Consider the following 12368-nt stretch of genomic DNA (forward strand, 5'->3'; position numbering starts at 1 on the left):
ATACTAAGCTGTCAGATGGTTCTCTATGCAGATAAATCACCTCCCTCCCCTCTGCTCATTGTGATCCTGAGCCTCGGTGGGCAACATGTGGGCTCAGAGGATACAGTTTCCTGGGGTTTGCCTCACAAGACAAGTACAGACAAGAGACGGAGAGAGAAATAGATTTGTGAAATCTGACCTGGCTTCTAGTCTTGCAGCCTCCTCTATGAGCTCTGTATATCATGCTAATGTCTTGTGTGAGAGTGTGTATGTGTGTGGTTGGGGTTGGTGCATCCTCTGTTTCACCCTCTGGACAAGAGTTGAAAGCTTGTACTGTAGAAGTAAGATAGATTTCATGTCATCAGCATGATAATATAATGATATCTCCTCAAAGCTCATGTTTGAAGTTGTGATTTAATTATAACATACTCATGACTCCATGAAATGAAATACAGATGTGATTATGTGGCTGTAATGTAGGCTATAAACTCTCACTTTAATATAGGCAATAGAGCATTTCATCATAAGATACACTGAAGTGTCAGTTAGATGTTTCTCGGTTAAGGCTTACTGTTATGTTAGCTGGTGAATTGGTTAAACTCCGAGCTAATGTTAACGATCAACGGAAAATGTCAAGTTCCGGTAATGTAAAAGCAGTTCAACTATATACGAGGTTGGTCACCAAACAGCATATTGCACGTATAGTAATTTAGAAAGATATTTTATTTTAAAAAAGTAGCTTGGCAGGCAAATGTAAATTTTAATCAGTGGGCAACCTCCAGGTCTGAAAAATGAAGCCAATGAGGAAGTGCCTTAAACTTGCATTCTTTCTAATAGCCAGCAGGGGGCGACTCCTCTGGTTGCAAAAATAAGTCTGATTGTATAGAAGTCTATGAGAAAATGACCCTACTTCTCACTTGATTTATTACCTCAGTAAACATTGTAAACATGAGTTTATGGTCTCAATCCATAGTTTCAAGTCTTCTTCAACACAGCATGATGTTCATTTAGTAAATTATGGTCCCATTTAGAGTCAAATAGACCATAAAGCAGCGTATGCTTTAAGGTGTGGCTACCTTGTGATTGTCAGGTGTTGTCTGGTCTGTGAGCTGTCGTTGGTGTATTCGGCTAACTCTGCTTAAAGACATAAAACTTACATAATTAATGCTGCATTTACAGGGAACGAGGCAGACCGTAGATGACAAACCAGATATCATTTTAGTGGACGAGCAGCAGGATGGTAAAATTAGGTGAAGTTTTTTAAGTTTTTTAAGTTTGCAATAGAATATTAAGAGAAAGCTGCATTTCATAGCTACAGCATTACTAGAATAATTACATAAAATAAAAAAACACTAAATAATTGTATTTAATATATTTTATTCCATTCTTTGTAAACAATACAACATCACCATAGCAACATTTGTTTGGCGGTCCTGACATTCAGCCTGATTCCATGTGAATGTAGCATAAAGCTATTAATGTTTGGCCATATAGCTATTAGCCAGATGTTGACAAAACTATAGGCCCTATGTGGCTCAGTTTCTTTGTTTTAGTGTATCTTGTTTATTAGATTACCAGAGGAATGCTGCCCTTCTACTGCCACCACTTGTTCCAAGAAAAGTTCCTGTACAAAGGAAATGAGACCTAAATCATTTTTTTGTGGTATGCGCCTCCTTTGAAATAAGCCTGCATGTTGTGGCATGCCTTTCCATACTCTGGTTTATTTGTTCCCTCCTTAAATCTCAGGTGTTGTGTAGCTGAGAACATTAAAGAAGCGCCCTTTGGCAAAGTCTGGAGCGAAGGCTTAAAGAACGCAGGTGAAAACACTACATCAGAGCCGTTACATACACCCCTCCCCTCTGGATTTATTTAATTGCACATCTAAACTACATCTTGGTAGTTAAGAAAATCTCAAAATCTGTGGAGGGACTTTGGCTGAATGGAAAATCTCCCATAATATCTGAGTGATTGACATGTCATTGTGCCAGAAGAAGGTTTCAAAACCCAAACTAAAAAAACAAACAAACAATAGCTGTTGAGCCCAGCAATTAGTGGTTTTGTCATGTAATTGGTAGTCAGGGGAGGAGTGGAAACGCATCCTATTGCACAAGAAACGGGAACAACACTAAAACATTCCTGTGCCAGAGCAGATAAACTCTTCTCTAAGTCACAACTATGTTAAATGACAGGGATTTTGCTCTGTTTTAAACTGCAAAGCAGGATCATACAACACATTTAAAAGTCAAGTCGGATGTGTCAAAGGAAGAGTTATGTCCTTAGTGGTTCTTGAGCGTAAATATAATTCAGGCTGCTTTCCAGAAGCTCCTCACTTGTGACTGAGGGCAGCTCTGTTATGCTTTCTGACCTGACCCAGTTAGTCAAACACGGGTTTATTTAGACACCAAACACCAACGCTTCAATCCAACCATCGATCTAATACTCAACTATATTTTTATTGCCATTAAAGCCTTACTACTGCGGCTTTCCTCCGGGACACACTACTCTCTTGTATTATGCTTTTGCACGCTGTTTGCCACTCCGCTGCCAACCACATGAGTGGAGTAGCAGAGCAAAATCAGGCCCTTTGAATTACTCATAAGGAGGAAGAAGGAGTTAAAGAGGCCATTGTGTTTATTTTGGTCTCAATGAAGCTGTTGTGCACTTTAACTGATATCTTGTTTTCATTTCACGCAGCCATTTTTTTTTCTGAGAAAGGGGTGCCGTGCTTGTGTGTGGTAAAGTGTGATAACAAGGGAAGAAAGCAGAGTTAATGTGTATGTGTAAAACCGCTTAATGGCTCTGGCTGCAGTTTCTATAAGACCTGAATGGAAGTGTTGTTTGTGTGGAGGCAGAGGTGATTTTGCAGGGGCTTGTGGGTAATAATCAGGGGCGACCTGAGACCTTATCATCAAGTCGTCATACAGCATGGAACCTTTTGGGTTGCATGTGATTTATAGCTGCTTTTTTCAACGGATAATCTTTGTTTTATTTAGTATTGTGGGTGAACACCCCCTTTAATCAAGACAGAAACCACCACACCTACTATTAACTGACTACCTCAGTGTACTCAGACCCCTGTGGTGAAATGTGTATGTATGCGGGAACCACACCTCTAAATACAGAGGGTACGACCCGGTCAACATGTGCCCCAGATTTCATGTCTTGACCAACCTGTCCACTTTGAGTCACTTTTCGTTTTTCTGCAAAGTAACTGCTTTGTGCTTTGACTAAAAAGAGGAAGCACTGACTCAAGCTAAAACACATTGTTCCCACCGAGCAAAGCTTTTTGCTAATTCATACGACCTGAACTGGACTCAGTGAGAGTGTGAGTGAGAAAAGGGAGGGAGAAAGTGCGCTTGTGGCTGCGTATCTGCTCTGTTCAGGCATCTCTGCTGTCGGGGCTAAAAGTAGAGATCCTTCAGTCATAACTCAGTTCGTCACAGCACAGCCGCAAAAGAACGACAAGCTAGAGTAACCATGCCTTATAAGACCTATTGTCTCTGGGAGTGCAGTGATGACAGCAAAGACATCTTATACATGCCTTTTTATTACAGGAACTCTGAGGTCAGTGCCACATTTAGGTTATGCTTGTAGTTGTAGTAATACAAAGTGTGATATCTGTCACTTGCTTTATGGCCTTTTCATCTTTCACTTAATATTTTATTTCATGCATTTTACAGCTATTTCTACACTGCCAAGAACATTATCACATGACATTAGATCAGTGGTCCTCAAACCTTTAAGCCATGTGTGGCTTTATAGGAATGGCAGTGTTGGCTGGTCCTCCACTTTTATCCAAACTGAAATATCTCAGCAACTGTCGGATGGATTGCCATGAAATATTTTACACACATTAGTGAGCTACTGACTTTTTATCTATAGCATCACCAAGGGGTCAAAGATTTTACTCATCGAGTGAAATATCTCAAAATCTATAATATTGATTGGCACAAAATTTGACATTCATTGTTGCAGATGACTTTGGTGATATTTCAACAAATATTGGCAGGACTGTCATGACATTTTGTACAGATATTCATGTTCCCCTTAGGGTGACTTTTATTGACTTTGATGATCCCTTAACTTTTCTTTAAGCACCATCATCAGGTCAAAATTTCAATTTGTCCAATACTGGTTTATTACCATAGACTGTATATAAGAAGTGGATGTTCTCGCTGTGACGTCACTTATTGGTTTGTGGACTGCCGTTTTGAAGCCTTGAGTTCGGCAGTTTGGCCGCCACCATCTTGGTTTTTTGCAACCAGAAGTGACACGAGAGGGTGGAGCGAAACAACTAAACACTGAATAAGACATTTTTAGGCGACCAAAATGTTACAATTAACTTTCATGAACAGAAAACACACTGTGAAATGGGAAAACACAGACAACACCCAGAGGAGTCACCCCCTGCTGGCTATTAGAAAGAATGCAAGTTTAAGGCATTTCAGCATTGGCTTCACTTTTCAGAACCAGAGGTTGCCCTCTGTTTCTGACCAAATACAAGTGTACAAGCAAACGTAACGACAGGTTCAGCTGTACTTTATGTTTAGTGCTAAATGCCAAATGTTAACACTCTAAAATAAAATAGTGAACATGGTAAACATTATACCTGCTAAATGTTAGCATTGTCATTGTGATCATATTAGCAAGCGAGTCGCATGCTGTAGACTCTTAAGGGCAATATCGGCAGCAGAAATATGCAACAATTAGAGAAAAGTCACAAAATAATCAAACTATTATGTATTTCCTGCTTCTCTAATCATCTGACGACCTCTTTAGATTAATCTTGTGACCCCTTGTGGGGTTCAGACCCTCAGGTTGGGAACCACACTGCATAAGACTTCTGCAAAATCACACAACCCCACACTTCAAGCTGAGTTCATTCAACACCGAATTATAATTTTGTGGGTAGAAGATCTCAAAGATTTGCAAAGCCACTACTAATGATGAAACTAATGATTTACAAAGAAAATAGACCAGCGGTGGTAAATTTGCATTCAGCACCAATAAGAATGAAACACTTGAATATTCAACACAGAACACACAGTATAATTTCCACCACTAACACAAAGAGCTAATTAGAACAGAAAATATAAGTGATCCAACCTTCAGCTGTGTCTGTGAATAAACACAATGATGCCTGCCGGGCAACCTCTGCATGAATCTGAGCGCTGTGATTGGCTGGTTTGATGCAGAGAGTCATCTGGCTGCGATCCTCCTGGCGGTGTTGTTCAAAGGGAACGTCACATTACCATCGGTGTATCTCAGTCAGAAGTGGGTCAGTGGAGGCATTAACATACATTACACACCAAATGATGCAATATGTGGGAATATCCTCCTGCTCACTGTCCACTCATCTTCAGTGGAGCTGCTGCAGAGCACTTTGAGCCTGTATGGAGCTTAAATATGTCTTATTAATACACTAGTGTTAATGTGTACAATGCAAGCAGTTGGTGTGCAATTAAACACTAATATAGGCAGTTTAAAAGATAATACTGTACACTCCGAGAAAATACCGTAAAAATATGGGCCAATGTACTGTGTTAATATAAAGGAATTTTCTGTATTGATTTTTCACATTGATTTAACCTGTTTAAAGCAAATAAAAGTCAATTAATGCACTTTTATGAATTTATGTTTACAAGAGGGGGAAAAAAATACCTGAAGAAGAAAAAATAAACATGTTCAAGTGTATATATTGTGGTGGATTTATTGGATCATGTTGCTGTAGCCTAATAACTGTTCAACTAGTTATTTCATCACATTAAAAACATTATATTGATCTGGTGATTAATGTATTTTAGAATCGTTTTAGAGTGGAAGAAAATAATGTAAATTTACCAGAAAATGTAGGCTACTATATCATTTTACATTTCAGCTTTGATGAAACTGTGCATAGAAATGCAGTGCAGATTTAATTATTAATTTATATTTAATTAATACCATTTATTATGGAGCTCTGAGCATGTTTGTGTGTTGAGAAATTGGCTTAAATTGGCTTTGTGTTTGTGTGTGTATCTTGTTTGTTTACTCCGTACAAAAGTGTAAAAATAATAGTTTGCAGTTTTACAGGGGGGTTATGTGCTGGACTATTTCTTGGTTCTGAGCAGTTGCCAAACAACCAGCAGACAAATCTCCGACCGAACTGTTCGTGGTCCAGTTGCATTGTGGGTAATGTAGGCGCCAGGTGGAATAAAAATGAGAATATTGCATACATTTTTTAAACTGTGCATCGTGAGTCCAGCAACGTTACAATGCTAAATTGGTGGGCTACTCTTTGAAACACAAAAAGCATTATACTGTATGATTCACAGAGTGACATGATAAGTGCTCAGCCAATCTATGAAGCATCATTATCCATAATGCTTTAGCCACAATCCTGGTCAGAGATTATTTTTTTTAATGGCTGTATAAACATTTGAACAGCAGTCAATTATTATTCAACCTGATAGCAGTTTCCCCTTTTTCCTCTACCTCTGAATGATCATCAGTCAGGTCCTGCTGAACGTAGGTTATGATTACTGCTAGTTTTTAAATAAATAAAAAGAAAACACTCACACAAAATACATGTTGAAAAGATTTTCTTGTGGTGCATAATGTTTGCTTTAAAACATCTGCCTGTTACACAAGAACGCCCACACTGCAGAAGGAAAGCTGCTCGCGGCTTTCTAAAAAGGGTAAAAGTTGAAAAATCAATGAAAAAACTCTGCACAGAGCTCCTGCAAAGACGGACAGCATGAAGTTCTCATTAGTCAAGTATTCATTACACTGACTAATTATTACAACCATTGCAACTAACTGGTTACGACTTTAACTGGTGGCATGCCGAAGCTTTTCTTCCTCTTAATATTGGTAACCTTTTAGCCTCAGTGTGTATCAGAGCCTACTCAACCATGCAGCAAACAACCCCACCTACACAGCTGAAGAGATCCCTCTGGGCCACACTTCAACCACAACTTTTGCCCTCTTCTTAACCTCGATCACAACCGAAAGTCACAAACCAACCAGCCTGACCTCCCCGTTGATCCTCGAGCAGCCGTTTCGGCGCTGCAGCCCACCTGTAAGCCCACGCCTGCTTTCACACTTTACAACTGACCCTTGGCAAGCCTTACCGTCCTCGAAGAAGGCATCCTCCGCTTCTTCGCGCATCATCTCATCCAGGTCATCCTCCGCAATGTCGGTCATAGCCATCACTATTCCTCTTCTTCCTCTCCTTCTTCTTCTTCTTCTTCTTCTTCTTCTTCTCCTCTCCCCCTTGTCTCCCTCGGCTGACTAATCGGAGCTTCAGAGAGAGTGACTGGGCTGTAAAATTGAATCAACGCCGGCTCGGCCTCTTCGCTTCAGGCGACAGTCCGATCACCGGAAGGCTCCTCACTCGAGCAGCAGAGGACTGGGACTGAGCTGAGATTCAGCTCTCTGCACGAGGATGTGTGTGTAAGTACCAGGTGAAGTGTGTGTGTGTGTGTGTGTGTGTGGGTGAGAGAGAGAGAGGACTCCCAGCGACCTTCACTAAGTTTCTGCAACAGTGCCGATTTCATAATATCCTGTGCAAAGCTGAAGTGAGAGTGTGCTATTCGGAGAGCACTTGTATGAGTAAGTGTGCGCATGTGTGTTGTACGGGGAGGGTCAGTGGTGTGTGTGCATGCATGTGTCCATATGCACATTATAGCGCTCTACAATGAGTCAGCTTGACTGGTGATATAAACAGGAATAATTAGATTTTGTATTTTGAGCCGATGCAAAAAAAGGTGTGAAACTGTGTGTGTGAGATTGTGTGTACGTGGCATGGCGTGAGATGTGGCTCTACTTGTCATTCCTTCACAGCTCACTAGGAATCATGGGACCAAGCTGATTGCTCTCTCTATTTTTTCACTTGGCCCACATCGAGGGAGGCCTCAGCAGAGCTGATAACGTCTGCTGCTGCTCAAAGTCTCCATGGTGCCGCTCAGGACGCAGCGGATAAACACACACACCTGCTCTGACGAAGACATATTCAGACACTGTGGGTGGCTTCATTTAGAACCTCTCTTATAATCATCGTTTTTACGTTTGGGACATCAGTCTTGATGGTGACATTTGAGTCACAGAGCTACAGTAAGCATCTTTTCCAAACATGGATATGCGCCAAATTTTGCAACAACTCTGCAGGTTGTTTGGCGCCACGTGCTGCTGTTTTAGGGATATTTCCAAAATCCTCAAAGATTCTTTTATCCAGCTGGAATGACAAATATCCCACCTGCTGCACAATAGAGTGCTGCAGGAATGAGTCCTAAAACTCGGAAATGAGTCAACGGGTTGTATGAATGGGTTTTTAGTTAGATGCCTAAGCGACGAACTCGAGGCTTCAAAGCGGCAGTCCATAAACCAATGGTTGACATCATAGTGACTACTTCCACTTCTTATATACAGTCTATGTCCATGACATTAAAAACAAGACTAGAGGTAATGCTAGCAGCTCTGTGAAGCTGTACTTAGGCACAGTGATGCTCCGAGCTTAATGCTAACTCACAATGACAATGCCCAACACATTGATGTTTAGCAGGTATCATGTTTTCTATGTTCACCGTCTTTGTCGTTGCTAACATTTGCTATGGCAATAGGCTGATGGGAATGTCATCAGTTTTGCATTCATATCATAAACCAAAGTATTGGACGAATCCAAATTTTGACTGGATGAATGAAAGAAATTTCATTCAACACATATTTCAGAACCAAAGTGATGGGCCGACTCACAGTGTCAACACTCGAGCCATGCCGTTAGCTTGGCTATAAATGCTGTTGTAACAATGCTGCCTATATCTTGGACATATAATGACCTCAGCTTCAGCCACCGTAGCTCAGTCATTGAGACATGTTTGCTGCATCTGGGCACCCAAAGCAAACTGGGTGCAACTTGTGAACTAAACTTCTTGTCACATGTAATGACAAACTTTCCAGCCAGTCATGGGCAGGGTGAAATACTTTTCATCCAGCTTTTTGAGAGTTTTGCACCATCCCCAGGAGGCCCCTTACCAGTGGCTCTCAAGCAATTCATGTTCAGTCCCAAATTACTAGTAGCATGCAGTCTTGTCTCTTTTTGACCTTTAATTTATTCTAAGATGAAAAAAAGTAAAAAAACAGCCAGATACAGAATTTCTTCCTCTGTCTCACACCGTATCTCCATCTGTCTCCGCTGTGCAGTTTCTCTGACTCACACCCCATTTACACAAACCAATTCCCAACCAAAATAGAAACTAGGCCTCAAGTCAATTCATTATCACTCTTCCTTTAGACTTCCTCTCCCCTGCCACCGCCTGCCTTTAAGGCCAAAGCTCAAGGGACCGAACCTGGAGACAAACTCATTTTCACTGAGGCTAGTCCAGACAATTCAGATGCTTCACATCTATCAGGAGGTGGGATGTGGGGTCTGACTACACATGAGGAACATGTGACTGAAAGTTGCTTTGTATAACTTGTTGGTTTAACAGCGATGTTTACAGATTTATAGGATGAGAGGATTTCTTATTTGTCTGAGGTCATTGAGGAGGAGGATTTGAGAAATAGACTGGTGTTTGGTTATGTGTGTGAGACAGTGTGTGCACATGTGTTTGCATGTTATTCTGTGGTGACGCAGTCTTTTAATACGCTTTTAAGTAGGAAGTAACATCACTGCTAGGCTGACAACAGTGCTTTCAGTCACCAGTGAGCTCCATTGCTAAAACCTGCTGATTCAGTTTGGTCATTCGGTCAGTGGTGACAGTGGTGATTCAGGTATAGTCAGTTCAGTTTAGAGACTCCGAGGTAAAGATTTGTTCATGTACATGTACTGAACAGCTCTAGTTTTAGCTTATAAGTGGTGCAAGAGCCTCTTGGTATTACAGAAGAAGAATCATGCAAACTAATAAAAACAATCCTATAATCAATTCATCCTTTAAATCATTTATATCACAAAAAAGGCCAAAGATACGCTCGTTCCAGGTTCTCCAGTGTGATGATTTGCTGTTATGTTTTGGTTTATAACACAGTAAACTGAATATCTACCTGAATTTGTAGATGATACCTTAAAATACAACCAGCTCGTGGCTAATGGCGGTCAGAAACATTTGTGAAATACACTTAGCGGAGGTAATTTCCAAATAGGCATATTAGTCGCTTGCTTTGACATAACCACGAGAGCAAAGTAGAGCAGGCGGTAATGTTATTAGAGTTATAAGTTAGTATCAAGTCTTACATCGGAGAAATACAGCTTTACTAAAAAATGAATAACACATGTCGCGGCCGGAGCGCGTGGCTGTTCAGAGCGAGCTGACTACTTGGACCGCTCGTCACCGGAAGTGAAGAAGAGTTGGGTTGTAACGTTTGGTAGTGACGTTCAGCATTCATGTAGCGTTAGCAGGCTATATCCAGGATCCAGCAGCAAAGGTGACCCCTGCGGACGACATGCTCGTTTCATTTACAGAGCCCTGAAGCCACGCTGCTGAACAGAGTATTTAACGTGTCGCGCGTCCAAATTGCACCAAATTAAAAAAATTACTCCCTTGGGTCCCCTGCATTTCACCCGCCAAGTGTGAAGTCGATCAGATGAGCAATTCTCAAGATATACGAATAACACACAGACAGAGAATTTAGTTATATGATTTAAAAAGTTAGTTGTAGTTGCTGCCCTATTGCAAACACATATTCACACACAAATACACTCACACACACGCACACACACATGCAGGGCAAGTCTTTTGAACTGGGTGGAACACAGCAGTTTGAAAACACCCTGCTGACACTATGGAAAGAAACAATATTCATCGATTTGACTAATCCAAAATGAGAAATGGCAGAGAACAGCATATAGGATGCATCTTAAAACCAGTGAAGGAACGACTTTAAAAGTGCAGACACTACTGAGGATATCACGCAGGTACAAACTTCCTGATCAACGTGAAGGAGTGACTTTCCTAACAGCAACAGGAAATTACATAAAGTTGTGAAATAAATTGCATAACGGAACAATCTATAAGCAGGAAGATGCAGAAGAAACACGTGAAGCAATCGCAAACACTGACTTTAAATAAAAACATCCTCTAACCAATGTCACAGCAGACAGCAGGAATATGTTGACTTTGTGCTCTGATCCTAGAAATGGAGAATCACTGGTCATGCAGGCAAGTAAACAGAAATACAGAGCCCTGACACAAGCCCACTGTCTTATGCAGATCCGTCCCACTCCCATCTGTTCACTGCTATAATCATCACAACATGTCCTGGTGACTGTATCATGCTTTATGTGCAAAACAGTTCTGAGATTAAACCCAGAGTTATTCACAGCAACAAAACGGTGCATGCAGTTGTGAAAAGTTCCAAATCCGATCATTCACACACATTTCTACAACTTCTTTTCTCTCTCTCTCGCTCAGTAGCAGCTTCTGAGCTACTTTACAGGCAGCAGCGCCACAAAACGGGGTCACGTCTGGGCTGAATTTGCCCTGCTGCTGCATTTCAATGACTGGGTACATTGTTGTCACCAGCAGAGAAAACCCCCTGCTTCGGGAAATGCAAACGCATACTGCTGGGATGCAAACACACAATGCCACACACACACACACACACGTCCGTATAATAATTCTCAACAATGCCACCAAAACACTGCACAGACAAACAGGCAAGAACACACAGACACATTTGTTACTCCAGCATTGCAAAGAGTAGCACAATCAGACCCGCGCGGTACAATGGTGTTGTTTGAATGGGGTCAAACAATGGAGCTCTTTGGCATCTGAATCGAGCCAGATGATGAGTATCCCAGGAGGATGAATAGGCGGCTTCAGCCTCCTACACACTCGCTCCTCTGGCCCTGATAATAATGCATCAGTGCACCGCCTGTTACTGTGGACTAAAATATCCGTTATTAGCATGGAAGCAGCAACTCATTAGCATCCAGGCTAATTCTATGGTGCTGGCTAATTTGCAAGTATGCCGCCTCTTGCACAGATGTTACAATGGCCATAAACATGTAGAGAAAGTGATTAGCATCAGGCAACTGTATTCCTACATTAAACATTTAGGAGTTTATTATTTACTGTCAACTTTTGGCTGGAAGACTTATAAAACGTCTTAACATAAAGCAAAGTACACAGAACATTCAATCAAGTCAACTTATAAGGCAACTAAGCTTAGAGATATTTTTAAAAGCACAGTTTTACAACACAGATGTTTTGTTTTTGTAAATAATCCTTCCCTGATTTAACATCAAAAGCTATTATATATGGTCAGATCACCTAGTTAAGAGAAGACTTACTGTAGGCGTACTTGTATGTGTCTAAACTGACTCATGCATGAAAATGATTAATGTTCACAGCAGGTTATTCATGCTAACTGTTGCACTCCAGGGCAGTGGCTACCACTGAGGTCACTGAGTT

The 12368-nt window shown here is 41.1% G+C and overlaps 2 protein-coding genes across 5 annotated transcripts in view; one reads left to right on the forward strand and one right to left on the reverse strand.

Annotated features, from left to right (window-relative positions):
* Positions 1 to 12368, forward strand: part of acot13 (acyl-CoA thioesterase 13) — a 195218-nt gene that overhangs the window by 78044 nt on the left and 104806 nt on the right. The window lies entirely within an intron of this gene.
* The window catches only part of ripor2 (RHO family interacting cell polarization regulator 2), a 76677-nt gene that overhangs the window by 62430 nt on the left and 1879 nt on the right, over positions 1 to 12368 (reverse strand). For 2 of the 4 annotated variants that reach the window (XM_074612574.1, XM_074612570.1), the window contains exon 1: positions 7092 to 7536. The exons of the other annotated variants lie outside the window; for them this stretch is intronic. In XM_074612574.1, coding sequence (XP_074468675.1) covers positions 7092 to 7170 — 79 coding nt within the window. In that variant the 5' untranslated portion in view covers positions 7171 to 7536. Of the gene's footprint in view, positions 1 to 7091; positions 7537 to 12368 lie in introns of those variants that run through there. 4 annotated transcript variants of the gene reach the window in all.

The sequence above is a fragment of the Sebastes fasciatus genome, chromosome 17 (genome assembly GCF_043250625.1).
Source record: "Sebastes fasciatus isolate fSebFas1 chromosome 17, fSebFas1.pri, whole genome shotgun sequence".
Lineage (NCBI taxonomy): Eukaryota > Metazoa > Chordata > Actinopteri > Perciformes > Sebastidae > Sebastes > Sebastes fasciatus.